General features: G+C 38.1%; 1 protein-coding gene across 1 annotated transcript in view; it reads left to right on the forward strand.

Moving 5' to 3' along the window:
• Nucleotides 1-24,966, forward strand: part of LOC127425577 (atrial natriuretic peptide receptor 1-like) — a 184,632-nt gene that overhangs the window by 119,510 nt on the left and 40,156 nt on the right. Inside the window, exons 6-10 of the mRNA XM_051671711.1 lie at nucleotides 15,901-15,995; nucleotides 16,105-16,240; nucleotides 19,749-19,833; nucleotides 23,814-23,934; nucleotides 24,052-24,126. Of these exons, the coding sequence (XP_051527671.1) occupies nucleotides 15,901-15,995; nucleotides 16,105-16,240; nucleotides 19,749-19,833; nucleotides 23,814-23,934; nucleotides 24,052-24,126 (512 nt within the window). The remainder of the gene's footprint in view (nucleotides 1-15,900; nucleotides 15,996-16,104; nucleotides 16,241-19,748; nucleotides 19,834-23,813; nucleotides 23,935-24,051; nucleotides 24,127-24,966) is intronic.

Raw genomic sequence — 24,966 nt, forward strand, 5'->3', positions numbered from 1 at the left:
GATACACGGATTCATGTACCTTCGGATAATTTGTTTTTTTGTTTTTGTCTTCAAAACGGAATAACCAATAAACCGACTGTTTACTCGTTTTTCATCCAGAAAGAAATGATCAAAATTGAGAAAACACTTTATTTTACATTTTTTTCGTTTCATATAAGAACTAGAAAAACAGGAATTCAGCTCGATTTCTCATTTTTCAATTGTACAATCTTATTATTTGATTTGCACAAGTGGATGGACATGACACGCCCATTTCTACTGATTGGTTGTCATCTGTCCTTCCTCATTCCTTTTCTTCAGAATAAAAGCCTTTTCACACAGGACATGGTGCGCGCTAAATCACTGCAAGTTTATCACATAGCCTACATCAGTGGTTCTCAACCTTTTTTTGATGAACGCCCCCCTACTTAATTCCCTTACCCCAGCCAACCATTGTAAGCACATAGAAGCATGGATCTTCTTCTCTACCATGGTTAGATGTAACATGATTTCTATAAAACAAACTATGGTATTTTTATAATTATAAACATTAGACCTACTCTAAACACATGTAAAAACAATACATACAAAATATTAATATTTATAAGTTGTATCAAAAATTAATTATATTCCCTCACTCCCCTAATGTAGACAAATTTAATAGAGCTGAAGTAGTGATATGATAATATTTATTATCAATCTATTTCTACCTAAAGTACTGTTAGTGTTACAATGGTAAATTCAAGGGTGGTGATGCAGAATTCTGTGCCGAATTCAAATGGTTTCAGCATCTCGCGCCTTGCTTCTCACTGATTCTCGCAAAGCTGCGAGTATAAGAGCTCAAGCTTTAAGAGCTTTTTGCTCACGCTGCTCTGTCCATTGAGCTGTATCCATCTACAGAGCCATACAGGTACATTAGCCAAGGTTGTGACTCCGCCTGTCTATTTAATGCTGCTAAACCAGATATTTCAGATGCGTCGCTAGACTTCAAAATCAGATGAACCACGGTACAAATGCGTATCTGTTACAATGAGGGAGGTCACAGGAGCAGGATCTAGACGCAGCTTAACAGTATTTAATCAAATTAAACAAAGTACAGATTAACGGGGAAAACACAGGAACAAAAGAAACATCCACGATGGGAAAAACACAGGAACAGAGAAAACATGAACACTGGGAACGGGTCAAGAACAGGAGGTCAAAACACATAACAACTGACAAGGACTGAACAGAAATCAGGGCATTATATACACAAAGGATAATGACTTAATGGAAGACAGGTGAAAACAATCAAGGACAGCTGGCAGTGATGAGGGCAGGGAATTATGGGAAATGTAGTCCAAGAGAAACAGATGACAGGGGAGAAACACAGGGCAAACAACAGAGAATCGTAACAGTAACAAGCTGTATAGCTAATTGAGAACCAACTGATATACTCCAAGTCTAGATAAACGTTTTAATACAAAGAGGAACTTGATGATAGATTTTATTATTATGACTGATAAATGCCCCCCATTTGTAACCTAATGCCCTCCTCTCTACTCATTACTTTCAGCGCCCTCTGGCATCCTTTGATTGCCCTCTGGGGGGGCAGTACTGCCCCCGTTGAGAACCCCTGGCCTACATTGAGGACAGCTTTTATTTTTATTTTTACAGTCAATTCGGTACCCGCGTTGCGGTTTCATGTGCGCATGTTGCCATGGCTACAGTCAGAAAGGACTTTATTTTGCCAGACATGTCTTATCTGTATACCTTTTTTAAAACTGAAATATCGGTGGGGATGTAAATTTGTGTCTGTATACAGTAGGCTATGTGTTAAACAGAACAGAATGAACCTTACATTTTTAATGGCTACAAATAGTTTTAATTTTATTTTTAGGATAAAACAACTAACCATGAACTGATTGAATAAAACGACACCCTTATCTATTATGCAGTTGTCTCTCTTTAACATCTGGGCCATAAGATTTGCATAGACAAGATGTTACCATCACTATATGCGTTCAACCATTAGGCAATAAAATATTATTTATGGACAGCGAATGTGTTTAATGGGAGAACTTAATGGGAATTAAGTAAAATAATTTTTGTACATAAGTAAGGCTCATCAAGCCACAATTTGATTATGGTTTTTAATATTATTACCCCATTATAATAGCAAGCCTTATTAATATTAGGCCTATACTCCATGTGAGTGCCTGGATTTTTTGGTTTGATGTACCAGCAATGCAATTCTCTAAGACCAGGTTAGATTAACGGGCAACACTTTTAATACACTTTTGGTGTAGGCCTATTACATTTACCTTTTTGATAAAAAAAAGTTTAATAAAACAGATGATCAATTACTCAGATGATCAATAAATTAATTACACTAGGGATTCATGCTTTGAGTGTGAGGGGGCCGTTTTCAGGTTCAGATAAGTAGGTCTAATGATTTTTTTTATTTTTTTTAATAAACCAAGCAAAATGGAACTGCATGTCAGCAAAATTAACTCAGGAACAGGGCGCGTTTAATAGCATTTTATTTCCTCAGTTCAGTGTAATGGTGAGCATGCCTCTGATAGGCGATAAGTGAAGAACTGCGCCAACTCGCGCCCCAACAATGAACTTGATACTTGAGACTGGAAAGCAAAAGGTGTAAAAAAATCGAAAGAGAGAATAAAATAATAATAATACACAAACAATAAGTGCTGAGCCCCTTCACTCAAAATAATCATATGGTCCCCTTGTGTCTTTTATAGGCTACTCCTTAAAAACATGACGATGTCCTGCAAGGCTTATTCACATCCAGTCAACTTTTATATTTCCCCTTATGTTTCCCCTTCAAGTATTGGCTATTAATTATCATTAATAATAACAACAACAACAATAATGACCAGATAACAAAGTATATTTAGTTACTGTTAGGTCCGTGCACAGCATCTCAATTTATTATTTTCCTTTAAAAAAAAAAAAAACTATAAAAAAAAAGCACTGCCACCCCATCCTGCAGTGACAAAAGGGAGTTGGTGCATTCAGTGGTTGTCATATCCAGTTGTCCATTGCTTGATGAGATTGCAATAAACATGCAGTAGTCAGAAGTTTTTCTAAAAAATATTAATGTTCTTCATTAAAATGATTAGAATCTGTCTGCAAAAACAATCTGCAAACTTGAACTTGGTGAACATCTTGGTTTCTTACGTAACCTCGGTTTCCTGAGAGGAAGGGAACAAGACATTGCGTTTTGCTAATGCATATGGGAGTGTCCTTCCACACGACCTAGTTGAATCCTCTCTACAATAGCGCTAATATTCTAATATTGGCTATGGTGTCTGAGCCCCGACCTTTTAGGCACGAAGCTGTCCACTATAAAAGCAGGTGCACAAACACCATTCCTCAGAATTTTCTGATTGAGGGACAAGGAGCGCATCGCTCGCACCTCAAAAGAACTCTGAGTCTTGTAGTGCGGCCAGTGTTCGCAATGTCTCCTTCCCTTCATCTCAGGGAACTGAGGTTACGTACGTCACCGAGATGTTCTCTTACAACCCAGTACACTTGACATTGCGTTTTACTAATGCATATGGGGAGCAGAAACCTTGCAGAGAAGAAACATGACGCCACAGTCCTGCGGGATGGCGACCGACATGAGTATGCCGCAAGTGATTGACCCTTATGTTGGGCCAGGAGGGGAGCACTCAGAATGAATATATTAACTATAGTCATATAGTATGAATTAACCCTTTCACAAATCCCGTCGGGAAGGGAGTTTATTTATAATGAAAGTGCTTGTGACTTTATGGTAAATTACAATGGCCTGAATGCAGGCATTTGTGTAAAATGATGGGGAGCCCGTACTTAAATTGAGGGGCATAAATATATGTTTGGCAAACAAAATAGCAAGCACTCTAAACAGAGAGGACTTGTGAGGAGAGAGACGTTACATCTAGGTTGTAAAACCTTGCAAATGTGTTTTGAGAAGACCATCCTGCTGCAAAACATGTCTTGTTAACACCATTCGTCCATGCCCATGAGGAGGCCATGCCTCTATTTGAGTGTGCTTTAACACCAATTGGGCAAATCTTACCCTGCGACTTGTAAGCCAGGGCAATCACATCAACAATCCAGTGAGAAAGTCTTTGCTTGGAGACAGACATTCCTTTTTTGCATCGTCCAAAGCACACAAAGAGCTGATCAGACAGTCTAAACTGGCGGGTGCACTCAATGTATGCGTGTAGCACCCGCACAGGGCATAGCAAATGCAAGGATTGTTCCTCATCCAAATTATATGGAGGAGGGAAGAAGGCTTGAAGGTGAACCTCCTGCGCTCTGAAGAGCATGGTTAGAACCTTCAGGTGCTGGCTTCAGGTGCGTGATATGCAGATATAGTCGCCACATAAACTTTGAGCATTGACGGAGTGAGTCCTGCATCTAATTGCTGTTAAAGAAATATGAGAATTTCATGTATGGGGTGGTTTACTGGTTCTTTGCCATGTGAAAGATACCAATCAGTGAACACATTCCATTTTAGTGCCTAGAGGCGTCTCGTGGACTGAATGCGTAAGTTCTGGCACGTTTAGCACACTCCGTTCAGGGGCTACTCATGCAGGTTCCACAGCTTGGGCTGGGGATGCCAGATTGTGCCTTGCATCTGAGAGAGGAGATCCCTCCTCAGCGGTTTTTCCCATGCTGGGCTGTATAACATACACATGTGCAACCCATGTTGGAAGCGTCCGTAGTCACCATTTTCCACCTGAAAACTGCCTCAGTGTGACACCTCGCTGGTAAAATGCAGGAGCTGTCCAAGGTGCTAGAGCAACTGTACAGCAATGAGATATAGTGATACGCATGCGCCCATAGCGCCAAGCATGTTGTGGCACACGGCACTTGAGCCAGTACTGAAGAGGTCTCATGTGTAAAAGACCTAATGGAATGACAGCAGATGCCACCGCCATAAACCCCAATGCTTTTTTAAACAGCTTCAGTGGAATTGTTCTAACCCAATCTGAACTGAGACAGACACTGTAGAATGCCCTGAACATGCTTGCTTGTGAGGTGTGCGTGCACGCTCACGGAGTCAAGGCGGGACCCCAAAAAGGAGATTTGTTGGCTGGGGGAGAGCGTGCTCTTCGCCCAGTTGACATTGAGGCCCAAGCTGTTTAGATGCTGAAGCAGTAAGTCTCTGTGCTGGCATAACAGAGCCTCTGATTGGGCCAGTAACAGCCAATCATCGAGGTAGTTCAAAATTCACACGGCGCTCAGTTTCAGAGGGGTGAGAACCACATCGATGTACTTTGTGAATGTGCGAGGAGCCAGAGGCAGCCTGAAGGTCAGGACTTTGAATTGATATGCTGTTCCCTTGAACGCGAATCTCAAAAACATCCTGTGATGTTGTACAATTTGTACATGAAAGTATGCATCTTTCAGATCTGTCGATGCAAACCAATCTTGTGTACGGATGTGTGATAAGATCCGTTTCTGAGTCCACCGGCGCAGGGCATAGATCCGCTGCAGACACTGGAGCATCCAACAGAGTGGGTTTTTCCTTGTCATGCATTTACATAGCCAGATGTGATGATCCAGAACTACCAGGTTGTTCATTGACTTGCCACAGCACTAAGTCCGTAGCGGTGCGGAGCTTTTTGAATATCTCTGGATCATGGCCTTGCTTGTCCATTTGCTTGAGGAGCATGGCTTAAAAGACCTGGAGCACCACCACTGCGTGGAGTGCTGAACCAGCTTGGCCCGCTGCTGAGTATGCTCTTCCAGCCGGTGCGGACGTCAATCGACAGGGCTTGGAAGGATGAATGGGGTGTGATTTCCACACCCTGCTACTCACTGGGCAGAGGTGTGCCACTAACGCCTCCTCCACAGGGGGTAGTTGGGCATAACCATTTTCTTCCCCGGGATCTACATTAGAAAGGATGTAATCGCTGCGTGGGTGAGCTGAATAGGGCTTGCGCCAGGATTTTGACAGTTCGTTATGAACTTCAGAGAAGAATGGGGCAGATCTATGGGACGCGGTCGCTTGGCAGTATCCAGACTGCAGGAACCATTCATCAAGGCGAGATTGTGTAGGTTCCTGTGGAGGAGACCACTCGATATTGAGCTCTTCAACCACCCTTGAAAGGACGCTAAGCATCTCCTTGTCAGTGGTGCATACACGCTCCTCGCCTTCGCTGGGGGAAGGGCCGGTAGCATCCTCCACTGGCCACTCGCCTGATGCAATGAGAGACATGATATTGTCATCATCCCCAGCATCAGAACCGCCAAACAAGATGAGGCCATGCTCGTCACGCACATAATGTATCGGCATAGACGCATTACATGGAGATTACGCCTAAATGGGCGGGGCTCAAACACCATAGCCAATATTAGAATATTGGCGTTATTGTAGAGAGGTTTCAACTAGGTCGTGTGGAAGGACACTCCCATATGCGTTAGCAAAATGCAATGTCAAGTGTACTGAGTCGTAAGAGAACTCTTATGTTCTATGAACGGGGTGGAGGAAGAACAGATGATGGTGCACATTGACCAATCGGTGGAAACTGGAGTGTCAGGCCCACCCACATGTGCAAAACAAATATTCAAGTTATAATCTCGGTTTATACTCGGTTTATATGGCTATTTCTTTTTAAATTTAAAAACAAGCAGATACAACATAAATTGTTGTGATGTGATAAAGAGAGATAAAGGAAATGTGATAAATGAATGGTTTATTGGTTATTTTGTTTTGAAGACAAAAACGAGAAAACTAATTAACCAAAGGTACACAGACCAAAAAGTCTAATTCTAGCCTTTCTCTATTTTTTGTTTCTCATTCTTCCTTCTCAAAACTAAAATTGAAGAGAAGAAAAAAAATATATATATATTTTTAATTTACATAACTCTTCTCATCAACACTTACATAAGTCACCAGCAGGGGCAGTAATGATAAGAGACCTAATATATATTTTACGTGGGATAAGAGGATGTGACTATTCAGATAGGAAATAATAGTATAGTAAATGTGGCATTTTGTGGAAAAACTATTGTTATCATGGTGATTTTAAGGGATATACAGTAAAGGGGCTTTTAAGGGGCAAGGAAAGCCCTATTCGGACAGGATAAGTTTACCAGACGTCTGTTATTACAGCATATCTCTGTAAAGTCACCGTCGATTTGCATGGGAATTAAGCGAGGTTTGCGGAAATAACAGAGATGGGTGTCTCTTTTGCATTTACACACTGTTGCCACATAACTGACCTATCAGAAAATGCATGGCAGTGCTGATTAATTATGCAGGAAATATTAAACATGATCATGTACTATATCTGGGATTTTTATTAGAAATTGATTGGAATATCTGGCAAAATACAACAGAACTGGTGATATTAGCGAGCCTGAAATCCTGCATTACACTCTTGAATAAAAAATATGGACAATCTGTTCACATTATGTTTGTCCCTCTGCAAAATGTGTTCTGAAAGATGGGGGGATCACAATATTACATGCTTGTTTATCTACTTTTCTCATTTTCTTAACCGGAGAAAATATATATATATATATACAGGTATATACATGCATCAGTCCAAACGCAACAGCCAGAGTTATCTGCAGTTCATCTGAAGTCAAGCGCGTTTTACAAATTCTGGTGTCTTCTCTTGGCCAACATCCACTTCAGACACTTGAATAACCAGAAAAACAACAAAAGTTAATGGGTTCACAGGTTGGACATTGCAGATTCACTGGCTTTTTACCAGCATGTCGGTTTGCATGGGATTATAACCAGGGATTATTTTTACCGGGCATTTTATAGAAGGTAAAATACTACGCTATACAGTAATCTTTATCGGTGCTGGGACGTGCAGTCCATAAAAATTACTGGCATAACCAGTTCGCATGGGATTAAAATCAGGGAGAAACTCTGGTAATTATTATCTTTCCCCACTTCCCCATATAAAACTAAGATCCAGCAGAGCATAAAGTAGGTTAAAAGTGTCAATCCTCTTTAGCCTTTACACAAACTTCCGTGGACATTCCAGGAAATAACAGCTTACAGATGAGTTACAGATAAATGGGAAATCGAATTTACAAAATCAGTATTAAGGTCATTTTCCAAATGCATAATGCATTTTTTTAAAAGGGAATAATTTACCAAGGCAAATAATTGCTAAATAAAAAACAAGTTGTTTTTTCGTTTTCCATTTTTTGATTTCAAAATGGATATGGAATGAAAGATCCACGGATTCAGAAATCAATCCAAAAGTTGTTTTGGAAATCCTTTTTGACCACTGCCAAGTACCGTACGGTTATTATTTGACAGGTTGCACGATAATGTGCATGTGTATTGTATTTTATTTAATACAATAGATGCTTGTATCACAGAAATGCTTAAAATTATTCACATTAATAAAGTTATGTTGCCACTTCACCACAGTGATTGGGAGCTCTTAAGCAGAAAAAAAAGAGAAAAAGGGGTTGTGTTAACCTAACTTTTTTCCACTATATTCCACATTTTCTTTACTGTACATGATATATGTGCGGCTTCTCTCTCTCTATGTGTGTGTGTGTGTGTGTGTGTGTGTGAGTGAGTGAGTGAGTGAGTGAGAGGGAAAAAGAGAAAAAGAGAGAGAGCTCAACTGAGATGAACACTAGGATAATTCCAAATATATCTGCATACCTTATATTGTAAAATGTATTTATGCAAAATGCACAGGACGCAGTTTGTAGACTGGATTTTTTTCCCAACAGATAACTTAAAAAATTCACATTTATCGACTGATAGTGATATGGCCGTCGATATGTCGTGCATCCCTAACTTTTGAAATACCAAGAAATACTACATCAAAATAGATATTTTACTGAAGTTAATTTATCTCTCACATACACTGTTTTCTTAGGAGCAACAAAGACAGCATGTTTGGGGCTGTCATGGCTGTTATTGCCCTCTCGATGCACTGTTGTTATTTGTAAATATCAAGCTAATTACTGCTGATATTAAAGAAAGGCATTGCTGTTGTCTACCGCTGCTGACACAAGGGGGAGGCTGTCGTACTGATGTGTAATTGCACATATATAACCTCATAAAAAGATGTTTTTCTCTGAGACTTGTGTGAATAAATGAGCTGTTTCAAAGAGTAGACTTTGCTGCAGGCTCCAGTAACCACTTTCCAAATTCATTCAATTTGACGGTGTAAAAACAGGTACACTCTGGATCAGTTATTGAGGAGGGAGTGACCTGTGTCCTCGATAGGATAGACAAACACCCCTGAGCATGCAGATATGCACGTAACCCAACTTAACACACATACACGCGTGCACACACACACATTACACTGGCGCCTCTGTTAGTGTGCAGTGTCATGGCTGAAACTCTATGCTACTGACTGAACCCGGCTCTCCGCTGGGACCACGGAAGCCCAAATCACCATCGCTAGCTGCACAGTGGGCGAGTGAGACGTGCATTCATGACATCTATTTTTATAAGACTCTCTTAACACAATGCTGTCTTTTAGTCTCTTTATTCAGCAATGATTTTTACCCATCTAGCATGATCTCATTAGTATTTGCAGGTATTCGTAGGTAAAGTTGGGTTCTACATATACACTGCTGTTCAAAAGTTTGGGGTCACTTACTCTCTCTCTCTCTCTCTATATATATATATATTCACATTTTAGAATAATAGTAAAGTCATCAAAACTATGGAATAACATAAATGGAACTATGGGAATTATGTTGTGACTAAACAAAATCCCAAATAAATCAAAACTGTGTTATATTTTAGCATCTTCAAAGTAGTCACCCTTTGCCTAGAATTTGCAGAAATGTACTCTTGATATTTTCTCAAACAACTTCTTGAGGTATCACCCTGGGATGATTTTTAAACAGTATTGAAGGAGTTCCCATCTATGTTGGGCACTTATTGGCTGCTTTTCTGTATTATTATTTTTTAAATAAAATGTTTGTTTTGAATTAAGTAAATTAATAGTGTACAACGGGGCTAAAGGCCCATTTTAAGGAAAATTATCTTTTTGTCTGGTCAACAAGTGTCTCAAGATTCAAGAAATACATTTATTTTTATTGAATATTGATGGAGCAATATCATTTGAGTGAAAATAAATAAAAACAGAAGGTTGTTTTGAATACAATTCATTTTTTGAAAAAACAAATTGGGGTGTTATAGTGATATAGTGTATAGTGTGCAAAAGTTATAGTGCACAATTTGTCAACTTATGCAAATACTTTTGAGAGAGTAAGATGCTTCTTTGAGTAACAAATGAAGATAATGCTTACTCAAAGTAACCACTTCAGAAAAGGTGTGTAATTTCTTGTTCCTTTCAATCACATTTGACATTCACATAAGGCCAATCTACATCTTAATATTCTATATACAAATTAATCTCTTTTGTAATTGGATCAGTCAATGTGAGCCCACTTTGAAAAATGTTCGCATCAAATCTATTCCATATCAAAATGTGCGGTTCATAGTGACAAACAGCTGTTTAGGAAAGTACTGAGGTAGTTTTTGATGCTATTTAGTGTTTTGGCCTTTTACTATGCGGAGCCTTTTGCCCCATTGTACCCTATGTTGGCACAATTATATTTTTGTCTACAAAACTCATTTCAAACATTTAAGTATATGCCTTTAGATCAAAAGTTTTTTTTTTTTTCTCCCCAATTTGGAATGCCCAATTCCCAATGCGCTCCAAGTCCTTGTGGTGGTGTAGTGACTCGCCTCAATCTTGGTGGCGGAGGACGAATCTCAGTTGCTTCCGCGTCTGAGGCTGTCAATCTCAGTGGCTTGTTGAGTTTGTTACCGCGGAGATATAGCGCGTGTGGAGGCGTCACGCTGTTCTCCGCGGCATCCATGCACAACTTACCATGTGCCCCACCGAGAGCGAGAACCACATTATAGTGACCACGAGGAGGTTAGCCCATGTGACTCTACCCTCCCTAGCAACCAGGCCAATTTGGTTGCTTAGGAGACCTGGCTGGAGTCACTTAGCATGCCCTGGATTCCAACTCACGACTCCAGGGGTGGTAGTCAGCGTCTTTACTCACTGAGCTACCCAGGCCCCCAGATCAAAAGGTTTTTAAGATCATGAGAAACATTTCGGTCAAGTGAACCCAAACTTTTGAACGGCAGTGAATATTTTCATATGTTTACATAGACAATGATGCATACAATATCAGTGTTTTGACAATTTAGAAATCTAAAGTTCAAAGAACATTAAATTAATAGAATTAATTGGTTAAACATATTTATCAGTACATTTAACATGGTTAACAGTTTAGCTTATCTGACATTATAACGGCTTAATTTTGTTCTGTTTATTATAAAAACTTGTCGGAACAATTGTGACAGCATACACACATAAATAAATGGGTAAAACCAAAGTCCCTTATAAGGCAAGTCAGTTCACTCGGCGGCAATCTTTGAAACGCTCCTAGGCAGCTATTTTCTATGGATACAAGCGGCATAAAAGTACACCTCCTATGTATTTGAATGAGACAGACCGAAATCTCCAAAACGGTTGGTCAAGATTACGATCAAAGAATTTATTTCAACTTAGCAGTAAAATCTGACAACAATGGTATCATAAATTATGCTTCTTTAGCTCAGATCACGCTAAAAAAAGAAATGTTTCAGCAATTTTTTTTTTTATATTTTAGCCATTTAAAAAGGCCTTTCTCTGTTTTTCCATCATTTACTGATAAATGAGAGTCCCGCTATGGGAATAAAAAATCCCCAAAACTGCAAAATGTCTGAGGGATGCCGCTTGTCAGTAATTCGGCATTCTGCATTATGGAGTCAAATTTAGGGTACATGAACATTCGGAAGCAGCATGTGGATTTCCTGTGTTGGTAAAAGTGTTGACATTTTAGATGATGTCAGTACGTTGATATGGTACATTTAATTGTTTATCCAGATGTACAAAAATGTATAAATTTATAAACATTACAAACAAATACCTACTCTACGAATACTATGAGATCACCCTGTCCCACCACAATAAAACCTTTGTCTTTCCCTATCTTGTTCATCTCCATTCCAGTTTGTCTCTCTCTCTTCCCATGCTGAGCAGTACTGATCAGTATCAACAGGCTGAGACACCTCACCAGTATTGAGATTTTCAATGGACTTGTGACGCACATTTCAAATTCATGGGTTTTGAGTGTTTTGTGCAACATGGACATAAAAACTATATTGATAGATATTGCAATTCTAATTTATATTGCAATTTTGGCAAATGCTTTTCCTTATATGTTTTACATTCAGAATTATTTGTATTAAAAAAAAAACCACACATTTTAAAGGGGGAAAATTGTCTTTGCATAAGTGGTAGATGAGAGCATCATTTTATTTTTAATTTTTTTTATTTTTTTGCACTTAATTCTGATTATCAAGATCTTGTCAGTGATGTGCACCAATAAAAGAAATATATTAAGCAAAAAAGAAATTGCAGCTTGCAGCGGTTTAGAAATTGCACATGCTCATATTGCGATTTTATCGTGATTGCAATTAATTTTGCAGCTTGAGAGTATACCAAACCAAATGACTGAATTTTGGTGCTCCACAGCACATACTATATTTAAAGATTTTATTGAATCAAAGAACCGTAGAGTGTTTGGGAATTGGATATTGTACGGGGAATGAGGCAGATCTGTGGATCTATAATCACAGGCTGCTGGTGGTAGAATGCAGCAGATGGGCCAAACACTTCAAAGAAGATACAGTAGTCACTTTATTCATAGACACATGCTTTTACTGTGCAGTCTTTCAGAGGAGAGCATTCGTAAAACCATGCTACCAAAAGTGACCATTGGATTTAATGCTAATGGTTGTCGTTTTCTGTTAAGAAAACTCTCTTAACACCCTGTCTACACCGGATGTGAGCGGTGCGTCACGTCAAAAGTGCTTATCACTTTGCTTATCAATGACACTGTTCACACTGGAAACGTCTGTTGTGGCCAACAGTAAACAAATGCCCTGTTCTATTGCTGACGCTTGGTAGAACTACTCCAGCCCCTTTATAGTTCGAGCTTACAGCTGATTGGTCCGTTCTGTCTGCGCATCATTTAGAATGTTCACTTCAGTGTAGACAGCCTCAAGCTGTTGCGTCACGTCACGTAGCATCAACAAACATGCCCGGTGTAGACAGGATGTAATGCTTTTTAAATAAGAAAACCTATTTATGGGGGCCTGGGTAGCTCAGTGGTAAAAGACGCTGGCTACCACCCCTGGAGTTCGCTAGTTCACTAGTTCGAATCCCAGGGCGTGCTGAGTGACTCCAGCCAGGTCTCCTAAGCAACCAAATTGGCCCAGTTGCTAGTGAGGGTTGAGTCACATGGGGTAACCTCCTGGTGGTCACTATAATGTGGTTCGTTCTCGGTGGGGCGCATGGTGAGTTGATCGCAGATGCTGCGGTGGATGGCGTGACGCACTATGTCTCCGTGGCAACGCACTCAACAAGCCACATGATAAGATGCGCGGGTTGATAGTCTCAGACGCGGAGGCAACTGGGATTCGTCCTCCGCCACCTCGCCGGATTGAGGCAAATCACTTAAAAAAAGCACACTGGGAATTGGGCATTCCAAATTGGGTGAAAAAAAAAAAGAAAAGAAAACCTATTTATTCATGCATAACTCCAAAAAGGACAAACAAAAAACAAACAAACAAAAAAAAATTTAGGGGTTGCACAACTACTGGTTTTTAATTGTCAACTAGTCAAGCCCATAAATCGAGTCAAAGTTGGCTAGTCGTGATGTCGTACACTACACATGGCACAATCCGTCAAGTCATCGCACTCTAACTTGAAGCGCTTTTCTAACTGTTGCCAAATCGTGTTCTTGAAGGAGTGAACAGCAACCATGTCAGATGTCCAAATACACAAAGTTGTGCTGATGTTGAAAATCACTATCTAGCGCTAGCGGGTGCCTTTTTAAATTAAATAATTATGAACAGCACTAGTATTTGAAGGCCACTTTGCATATATTGGAAGATACAATAGCATTTGTGTCATCTTTATCAAAGTACATTTGAGCCACTTCACTCTTTCAGTGCAGAGCCATTGGCCTTTATAGCCGCTGGCAATTTTCTAAAAAAAGTAGGATGCATTTTGTAAATCACGTGGAAGGCGACTAGTCGACTTCAGGCTGAGAGTGTCGACTACATTAGTTCTAGTCGACTAGTAGTCTATGCAACCCCTACCAAAAAGTAGTCCATTCAAATATATATATACTGTATATATATATGTGTGTGTGTGCTATATTTTAAGTCTTCTTAAGAAGTTGTTCCATAAAAGTGCCATAAATCACCGTAAAAGCAGTTAATTTGACTCAAGTACGAGTCTTCTGAAGCCGTATGATAGCTTTGTGTGAGGAAAAGACTGACGATTAAGTTATTATTTACTGAAAATGTTCCCCTTTGCTGTAGCAATCAAATCTCATTCACACTTGTGCGTGTTCAAACATGGCCCCTCAAGATGTGTTGTGACAAGTTTAATGTTAACGACATCAATCATCATTGGTTCTTTTGATTGACCGTTATTCATTTGAGTGTTATGAATTGGACACAAGTATGAATAAAATTTGAGAATAACAGGAGAGGGAAAGATTTTCAGTGAAAAACAGCATCAGCATTTTCCTCCAGCATGATCACACAGGAAATCGACATGGTTGCCACCGAAAGTTCTGGTAACCTGACATTGACCCCATTCTGCTGAATTATTGACAAGAGCCATCTTCCATCAGGCATTTTTGCATCAATTCAAATGTATTTACCTTTTCCAGCAGCGTTACTGATAGCACGTTGCACAAGCAGTTTGGAGACACGAGTTCTCGTTCCATGAAAACCTGGAAGCAAGCGTGTTTTTATAAACAATGGTGAGAGGGATTTGAAGGTGCAAATAACATTTTTACTCCACTGACTGTTAGCTTAAGGGTTGTGGTTTGGGTTGGGTGTAGCGTTAATAAAGTATGCATTCCAGTTGACCGTATTAAATATTTTTGGCGCTACTCTGTGGACAGCACTTCTGTTTTCACAACTGTTTTCTTAGACAAAATGCTACTGAAAATGTTGTAGATAATGACTTATTTAAAATTTTTAGGTGAACTATCCCTTTCTAGACAACAATCAAATCAAGAAATCAAGTTAGGGTTAGAATCAAGGTTAGGAATCTAAATATAAGCCATTTCCTTGTTGTTTTTAAGTACCAGTGAAAAAGTCTATTAAATATCTCTGCATGGGTTAGCAGAACTCAGGTGTGCTGGGCTTGGTGCCAGGCATCTGAAAAGCATGATCAGAGTGTGCATATTAATACTGAGCACCAGGAAAGAGTCACATTACTGGCAAAAAGCGCTTATCTGTGCTTGCTCAGTGCTTGCTGAATCATTGATGGGAAAATCTACTGGATAAACTAAGTATGATTATCTTTTAGCCTCCTTCCCCTTGTGTAGTTTTTGCCAAGCATTTTTTTTTCAACATCTGTTCGTAAATGATATTTAAACTGCTACATCAAGAGCAGTTAATGATGTGTCAGTGCAGATTTGGCCAGATGCTAAATACAATGTTTCAGTGTCAATTTGACAGAGACATGTCAAAGGAATACAATGGCCCGAACAGTATTTAGACTTATGCCACACTCAAAATGTATAAATGTGCCATTTTTTTAAAGATAGCACAAGCACACTTTTCAAACCAAACATTTCACACAAAAAAGTTCCAAATTGTATTATTATTATTATTTCAATGATTACAGCAGATATACAGTTCAAAATTAAGACCAAAAGGATTTGGACAGTTTGTGTTTGTTAAACATTAGTGGGACATATCCATAGTTACTGTATGTTGAAGCAACTATCAAAGAAATAAGGCTCAAGAGTGTAATTTGAAGCCTGACCAACATGTCAGTTGTTTTGTTATCATACTTCTTCATCATCTGATGCTTGTTTTTTGCAAAGGGGTCACTGGACTCGTTCAGCTAGATGAGAATGGCGACCGGGAAATTGACTTTGCTCTGTGGGACTTGACTGACACTGATACAGGAGTTTATCAGGTATAAGGCCCTTCATCTGATCACATACAACTCTTCACATTTAAAATCCATCACCGGCTAAATCCATCTCACCACTACAACTGATATGATCTGTATGTGTATGTTCTAGATTGTGTCTGTGTATAACGGCAGTCAGAAGCAGATGATTCCAGAGCCAGGTATGAAGGTGCACTGGCTGAAAGGGAGTCCTCCTCCTGATAAGCCTCTATGCGGCTTCAAATACGACAACCCCGCCTGCATGGCAAGTAAGCAGAACCCTATTTACTCCATACAATAGGTTAATTAGTCAGTTAAGTAGGCTAGTTCATTAATTAAAAAAAACTGTGGCCCTGTTTTATTAAAGGTTTGCGTGTATAAAAACGTGCAAACTTGATAGCACGTACAAAAAATCTACTGAGGTTTACATCTTTCATATGCACAAAATAGCATGTCTTCACAATTTTTGTGTGTTACACCAAAATGAATATGCATTTAGAGGCGTGCCTCCAAATGCGCAAAATATAGGCTGGTGTCAATGCAAATGGATTTAAATTGATGGCATGCTTTAATGTGATATTAAATTATTTTTCATTAGAAAAAATGGTTTTGGTTACTTTAGAACTCAAAATCATAAATGATAACATAACTAATGATCATACAACTTTTATAACTAAAAATAAATGGCGTCAATAATTAAGAGTAATAATTATATTAGGGCGTGTTTCATGTTTTTTAATGTTGCCCTGTAATATTTCGTAATCAAATTGAGGTTAATATCAGATTCAAGGTATAGTGCACAGCAGTTAGTCATTATTGTGGGAGCTTCATTTATTTGAATACTTGGTCTCATCACTTGTAAATGTTCCTCAAAGGATTAGTTCCCCGAAAAATGTAAATAAATCAGCTCATGTTGTTCCAAACCCAAAACAATTATAAAATTTGAAGAATGTACTGGTCATTCTTTTTTCATGTAATTACAATAAATGGGGGCTGAAGCTTTCAAGCTTAAAAAAATGCAAAAGTTCCATTAAAGTGTTCAATACTACTATGTGCTATATAACTATATTAAGTCTTATAAAGTCACATGGTAGCTTTTTGTGAGTTGTTCATTTTTAGGTGTACTTTTCCTTTACATTTTCCTTTAAATAGCTTATTGACTAGAGAGTTGCGGTTACAGAGTAGGAAACAAACACATAACATACTGTATCTAGACATCTGCAGATGTCAGGAGCAAAAATAATTTGGCCATATCCCTCATTATACACCCAAAACAATATTTCAGTCTGTTTTTAAGATTTGGAGATTGAATAACATTCAACAGAATAAATGTGAAGAATTTAATTTAAATAAATGCGGAGTGAACTTTAAAAACCTAAAATAAAAAATAGGTTTAACACAGTACATGTAAGAAAATGGCAAAAGGACTACATTTGCTTTGGCATTAAAGGGATAGTTCACCCAAAAATCATCATTTACTCACCCTCATGCCATCCCAGATGTGTATGATGTTCTTTTTCTTCTACTGAACACAAATGAAGATTTTTAGAAAAATACACTATATTGCCAAAAGTATTCGCTCATCTGCCTTTAGACGCATATGAACTTAAGTGACATCCCATTCTTAATCCATAGGGTTTAATATGACGTTGGCCCACCCTTTGCAGCTATAACAGCTTCAACTCTTCTGGGAAGGCTTTCCACAAGGTTTAGGAGTGTGTTTATGGGAATTTTTGACCATTCTTCCAGAAGCGCATTTGTGAGGTCAGACACTGATGTTGGACGAGAAGGCCTGGCTCGCAGTCTTCACTCTAATTCATCCCAAAGGTGCTCTATCAGGTTGAGGTCAGGACTCCGTGCAGGCCAGTCAAGTTCTTCCACACCAAACTCGCTCATCCATGTCTTTATGGACCTTGCTTTGTGCACTGGTGCGCAGTCATGTTGGAACAGGAAGAGGCCATCCCCAAACTGTTCCCACAAAGTTGGGAGCATGGAATTGTCCAAAATCTCTTGGTATGCTGAAGCATTCAGAGTTCCTTTCACTGGAACTAAGGGGCCAAGCCCAGCTCCTGAAAAACAACCCCACACCATAATGCCCCCTCCACCAAACTTCACAGTTGGCACAATGCAGTCAGACAAGTACCGTTCCCCTGGCAACCACCAAACCCAGACTCGTCCATCAGATTGCCAGATGGAGAAGCGTGATTCGTCACTCCAGAGAACACGTCTCCACTGCTCTAGAGTCCAGTGGTGGCGTGCTTTACACCACTGCATCCAACGCTTTGCATTGCACTCGGTGATGTATGGCTTGGATGCAGCTGCTAGGCCATGGAAACCCATTCCATGAAGCTCTCTACGCACTGTTCTTGAGCTAATCTGAAGGCCACATGAACTTTGGAGGTCTGTAGCGATTGACTCTGCAGAAAGTTGGCGACCTCTGCGCACTATGCGCCTCAGCATCCGCTGACCCCGCTCTGTCATTTTACGTGGCCTACCACTTCGTGGCTGAGTTGCTGTCATTCCCAATCGCTTCCACTTTGTTATAATACCACTGACAGTTGACTGTGGAATATTTAGTAGCGAGGAAATTTCACGACTGGACTTGTTGAACAGGTGGCATCCTATCACAGTACCACGCTGGAATTCACTGAGCTCCTGAGAGCGGCCCATTCTTTCACAAATGTTTGTAGAAGCAGTCTGCATGCCTAGGTGCTTCATTTTATACACCTGTGGCCATGGAAGTGATTGGAACACCTGAATTCAATTATTTGTATGGGTGAGCGAATACTTTTGGCAATATAGTGTATCTCAGCTCTGTAGGTCCATACAATGCAAGTGAATGGTGACCAAAACTTTGAAGCACATAAAGGCAGCATAAAAGTAATCCAGAAGACTCAAGTGGTTAAATTCATATCTTTAGAAGCGATGTGATAAGTGTGGGTGAGAAACAGCTCAATATTTAGTCAACTTTTACTTTATATTCTCCTCCCTGCCTGGTAGGTGGCGATATGCACGAAGAATGCAAATTGCCAAAAACAAAAGAAGAAGACTGTGAAAGTGAAGATTGATAGTAAAAAAGGACTTAAATATTGATCTGTTTCTCGCCCACACCTATCATATTACTTTTGAAGACATGGATTTAACCACTGGAGTATGGATTACTTTTATGCTGCCTTTATGTGATTTTGGAGCTTCAGAATTTTGGAACCCATTCACTTGCATTGTATGGACCTACAGAGCTGAAATATTCTTCTAAAAATATTTGTTTGTGTTTCAGCAGAAGAAATAAAGTCATACACATCTGGGATGGCATGAGGGTGAACAAATGATTATTTGAGATAATTTTCATTTTTGGGTGAACTATCCCTTTAACTGAACAGATTTTATACTTAGCAAAGTATTAAGCATATTTAAATCAATTCAATTTAAACCATTTGTTTAAATCTTATTTTGTCAGGAATCTTTTTCTTTTTTTGAGCAGACATTTGTTTTTATATACAGTATATGTTAAATTTCTTGACGTCCTCTGTTAAACAAAGGGGAAATAAAAGGAGAGGAGTAAAGAAGGAAGAGAATAAAATAACAATATGTGGTCAACCAATATGGGTTTTTCAATGGTTGATTTACATTTGGTTCACTCTAAACACTGAATATATGATTGCATCCTTAATGAAATGATTTTAGCAGGTCAGCTCAGTTCTCAGTGCTCATGTATCTGTGATTTGTAATAAAATTCAGATGTTTGCAGATTTGTGTGCTCTTGGTTTCACTCCTCAGAGACGGTCACCATGCACCAGATGATCTCCATAGTGGTGTGCTTCATTTTCATCATCATTGTGACGGTCACGGTCTTCATCTACAGGTCAGTCGAGACCCACACAGATCCCTACAACACTGTGTCTACACTGAGAGCGAGCAACACAACATGACAAAACTACAATGTTCCCATTATAATTAAAGCTGTGCAATGTTGCTCGCCTTTTAATCAACTTGATGAATATAATTGGAGTATTCTAGTTTTGTTGTGTCACTCACACACATGTATCACTGCATGTTTGGTGCAGTAATGTTTATATTATCTGGGTCTGATATTCTATCTCTCTGTCTGTCTGTGTATGTCTCTTTCTCTCTTTCTATCTCTCTTCATCTATATGATCCTGGTGTTTAATTAGGGAACTAACTTCCAGACCACACCAGAGACCGACATAGATACATCAACTCAGTCTACATCTAAATCTCCATGACTTTATACGATTAAGATAATCAGTGACTGAATCAAATATGATTTCTTGTAATTATACCAAGCAGTGCAGCCAATGATGGGTTTTCTTTATTTACAAGTTAAAATGTTCAACAGTTTTCCCAATTTCAGCACATTTTGGTTTATGCTTAAGTGGTTTCCAGTGGTCTCCAGGCAGCACAGAGCCATCAGGAAACCACATAGCACCTTCTATAAATAGCCCAAATTAATCCTTCGTTTTCTTTCATTTATTTTTTATTTGCATAGAATTAAAAAAAAAGCTATTTCAACATTTCATATAATAATAATATATTCAATATTCAATACGCATTTTTATATTTACATTTTCAGTGGGGACAAAGTTCATGTAAATAGCACTTACTATCTGTCTTCTCGTAGTCCACTCAGATTAAAAGTGACACATTCAATTATTGCATATAGAGTAACAAGATTCTGAAAGAGAGAGAGAGAGAGAGAGAGAGAGAGAGTGACTTCTGTGATGTTTCCTTAGATATTAAAAGTCATTTTGGGGGGGATTCGAAATTGTGTTAACACCTTACAATAGACTGACCTGGAACTACTTCATAGTCAGGCGACGGGCAGTTATAGAAAATGAATCAGCAGATAATTCAGTGCTGTGGTATAACATTTATTTAAAATGCTTCAGATAAATCATTAACAATATTTATTGAGCCAGTATATCAAGAGATGAGATTATTATCCCTTGTACATATGATCACGATTAAAAGTAAAAATGGCAGCAGTGTTGTTGCCTGAAACAAAAGATAAAGAAATAGCAAATGGATGTTTTTGGGTTATATCAAACAAGCCCTGCAGATTATTTTATCCCTTTAATTAGCTCTAACTCACAATATGGTTGGAGACACCTGCTTTAGACTGTCAATCTTATAAAGTATGTGTTGGTGATCTTCTGTTTCTGGCCATGTGTGGTTCTGTGATTCAGTGTGTCTATTTTTACATGCACATTTTAATAAATAGCAAATTCTCCAAATTGGTCATTCTACAATTGTGGTGGCAGACACTGTTACTTGCTTTCAGAGGCAAAAAGTCAAACTGCAATGTACATAATTCCTATTAAAAACATAACTGTACATTTTAGCCATAGCTATGCACAGTATGAATTATATTATAAATATTTACAGTAATGTGCAATGAAAAGTAATAGAAGTAGCAAACAAGATTTACAAACAAGAAAGCATATGATCTTTTACATAAATTGAATTAAGTTAAAAGTCAAGTTAATCAATATTATGTTATAATATGCATAGAAAATAATTGTCGATGTTTTCAATGACAATTTTTTGTCAATCCATGAAAATTTTGAATTGTTAGTGGTATTAGCCTGTTTTGCCATTTATGAGAAATTACATGAGAAATTCTTCAATGGCTCTGGTAATCATGGCATCATGAAAATCAACATTATCATGAAATTTGACCTCTTAATTAAGTTAGTAACAGCACATAACACCACTGAAAAAAGAGCCAACCAGTCAGTAGTAAATTAAATTCATTTTCAAATCCTGCACTTATTTAGTGTGACCAGTGTTCATTTTTACACAGTTTTTTGTTTAAGTCATAGTTTTAGTCTTTATTTCATCATGACATATTCAATGATTTCAGTCAGTTTTACTCTGAATAAAATGGAATATAATTTTAGTCAACGAAAATAAAATGATTTAGTTAATGTTAATGTGCAAAGTGACAAAAAAACATGTCAAACTGTAATCTTTAATCATTTAGAAAAAATGTGTAAACATTTTCTTAATTTAAACATCTATCAAACATATAAAAGATATGTTTGGCTAAATACAAAATACTGCACAACTGTCCTTGTTGTGAAAACTTGAGCTCCTGAATACTGTGTATACGCATATAATGAATACTGAAGTATTAGCTACTCTATAGAAGTTACTGAATTATTCATGCTTTAGAGACTGTTATTAATTTTCCATGTTTAACCAATTTAGGATATCAATTTGCATGTAGCTTGTTTTTAACGGAAACACCGTATTCAAAACGCATGTGACAACGCAAGGTACGCAAATTATGACTAGCCTAGTGCGAAACGTAGTTCAAGTTCACCTGTTCATTCGCTTCATTGTCTATGCAGATGTAAACTGTAATATAACATATACTGTATGTTGTGGATATATTGATTAATCTCATGTAGCCTATAAATAGGATGCGTTTGAATGAGGTAATTAACCCGTTTTATAGCGGTTCATTTTGCCGGTGTTCAGTGCGTTCAACTCACGTAGCTCAAGCGGGAAAAATCCCCAACATAGTGGATTATTGGATTAGATGAATCCATATATTATATATTTTTCTATAAACAGATGTTTCTCTAGAATTTTCTTCTCGTAATATTTTCGTCATCAGTATGCTTTAATAAAATGGTTTAATTATTGTCATGATGTGTCTTTTTCGTCCTGTATTCGTTATAGTTGATTAATCAAAAACATCTTCCTCAACGCACGTTTTTGCTAGTGATTTCATTGACGAGATTAATACTGAGTGTGACTTCGTGTGAAATGAGAAAGTTAATAAATTAATAAATAAAAATGTATTTATTTTTTGCAAATTTTAAGATAGAAATGCCACAGCAATTGTAGAATGACTCCAACAGCAGTAGAGATGAGTAAAATGATGTTTGGTGTGCTTTGTGTCAATTCTGCAAATGTCTGCGAGCTTCTGTCATTATATGATTATAATCCTTTAAATGCTGATAATAAAGGTTAATCATTTTTAAGTTTCATTTTCATCTATTCTTTGCCTCTAAAGGACATTCCTTAGGATGCGAGTCATAAGAAATGTAACGTTTCTAGCTGTGATTCAGATTCCGTTAACTATTTTCGGAACAAAAATACTAAACAAAAACAATATTTAGGCACCTTTTTTATTGAAGTACCATTTACAAACAACGTTACAGGAAAAAACTGTGTTGTGATGCTGTATCTTTAACTACACATTGTGTTATGAACAACCAATCAATAAATATTCTGATTTAAGTCTCACAAACCCTTAGTTATGTAAACAACACAATTCTCAGTTCATTTTTTAAGGTCTGATCTGGCCGATTTAGTGAATGCGTTAAAACCAATAATTCATGAGTTTGAGACTTTCTGACTGATTCATTAAAAAGAACTGACTCTTAAGAGCCATTTTCACACATCAATTGAATAAATTCTTACACTGGCCATACTGTATGTTTTATTGTGTGCATCGCATTCTCATCATATTCAGTTCAGCCGTTTCTGTATAAGAACCGGTTCTCGATTCCAATTCCCAACATACATTACTTGAAAGGAAGTTTGTTTTAACAGATATTGATTATTGAGCTTACCTTAAGTGTTCATAAGTCATAAGTTCAATTTAGTGACGCAAATATCGGTTCTGCCTATTAAAAATAATGACAAATTGTCTTTTTACTTTGGGTCTGTTGTTCTCCTTCTGTTTTTCCTGTCTTATCACCTTTTTTTCTAATTTTCCCCATTGCACCACACCTTCCATTGTCCCTCTCCCTGGCTTATGCTCTTCTCTCTCTCTCTCTCTGTCTCTGTCTCTCACTCATTGTGCATCAGGAAGCTGAAGCTGGAGAACGAACTGGCCGCTCAGCTGTGGCGTGTGCACTGGGAGGACATCCAGATGAGTAACATGGAAAAGGTGTTACGTAGGGCCTGCAGCAGACTCACCATGTCATTGGTGAGGGGACACAAACACAGCACAGCGTAATTTTGAATAATCCGGGTTCTTGGAGTTATAACCTAAACACACTCATGTGGTCATGTTCACACATCTCACTCATGCTTCCTCCTACAGAGAGGATCTAACTATGGCTCTCTACTGACCATGGATGGAAACTTCCAGATATATGCCAAGACTGGATACTATAAGGTACTAGAAGGTTATATTTATACATACACAAATATTGAAATATTTGAATATAGAATATAATTTATTATTATGTTATTCATCTTTTGGTGTTAGAGTGAAATATGACTCACACATGTTCTTGACAAGCTTCAAGATTCACTCAATAATCGACCATTTTCACGGACTGTAATTAAGCGTTTCCACCTTATTTTGTGCTGCAAATCTAGCCAACTTTTTATATTTGAATTTTTTTATACATTTAAGTGAACATTTTACAACATTATTCTTTGGGTAAAAAAACAAACAAAAAAAACTCAAGGGCCCATAACCCCTTGCATGTAACCCCTTAAGTTAAGAAAACACTTTGTTATAATTGTAAGTCTGTCATCACTAAAGGTTTTCATAGATTAGGGGTTTCTTGCAACCGGGCCCAGGTCTATTATGATATTCTCAGGGCTTGTTTAAGGGAATTTCAACAATCCTTAAGGGAAGCAAAATTTTTATATTTTTCTGATTTGATTGCCAGGAATGCATAAAAGTTGATTGTCAAAGGCTCATTAATTTGATTGTCAATTGTGCTCTCTTTAGTTCTCAGTCTTACTTCTAGTGCTTATCCTGTTGCCACCTCTGAGACCTGTATGCAATTTTTGCATTTTTTAATTAATAAGATTCAGGACATAAAGTCCCATTCTGAGTTGAATTCCTCTGTGATAACACCTGCAGGTTTTTAACCTGTGTCAACATCTCAATGATCTGAAATAATTTCCCATATGAAACCTACAAATTCTCAGTTGGATATTTTACCTCTGTCATGCCCATAATAAACAGATACTTAGAAAACAGTAGCAGTAGTAGTAACAG

This window comes from Myxocyprinus asiaticus, chromosome 34 (genome assembly GCF_019703515.2).
Source record: "Myxocyprinus asiaticus isolate MX2 ecotype Aquarium Trade chromosome 34, UBuf_Myxa_2, whole genome shotgun sequence".
NCBI lineage: Eukaryota > Metazoa > Chordata > Actinopteri > Cypriniformes > Catostomidae > Myxocyprinus > Myxocyprinus asiaticus.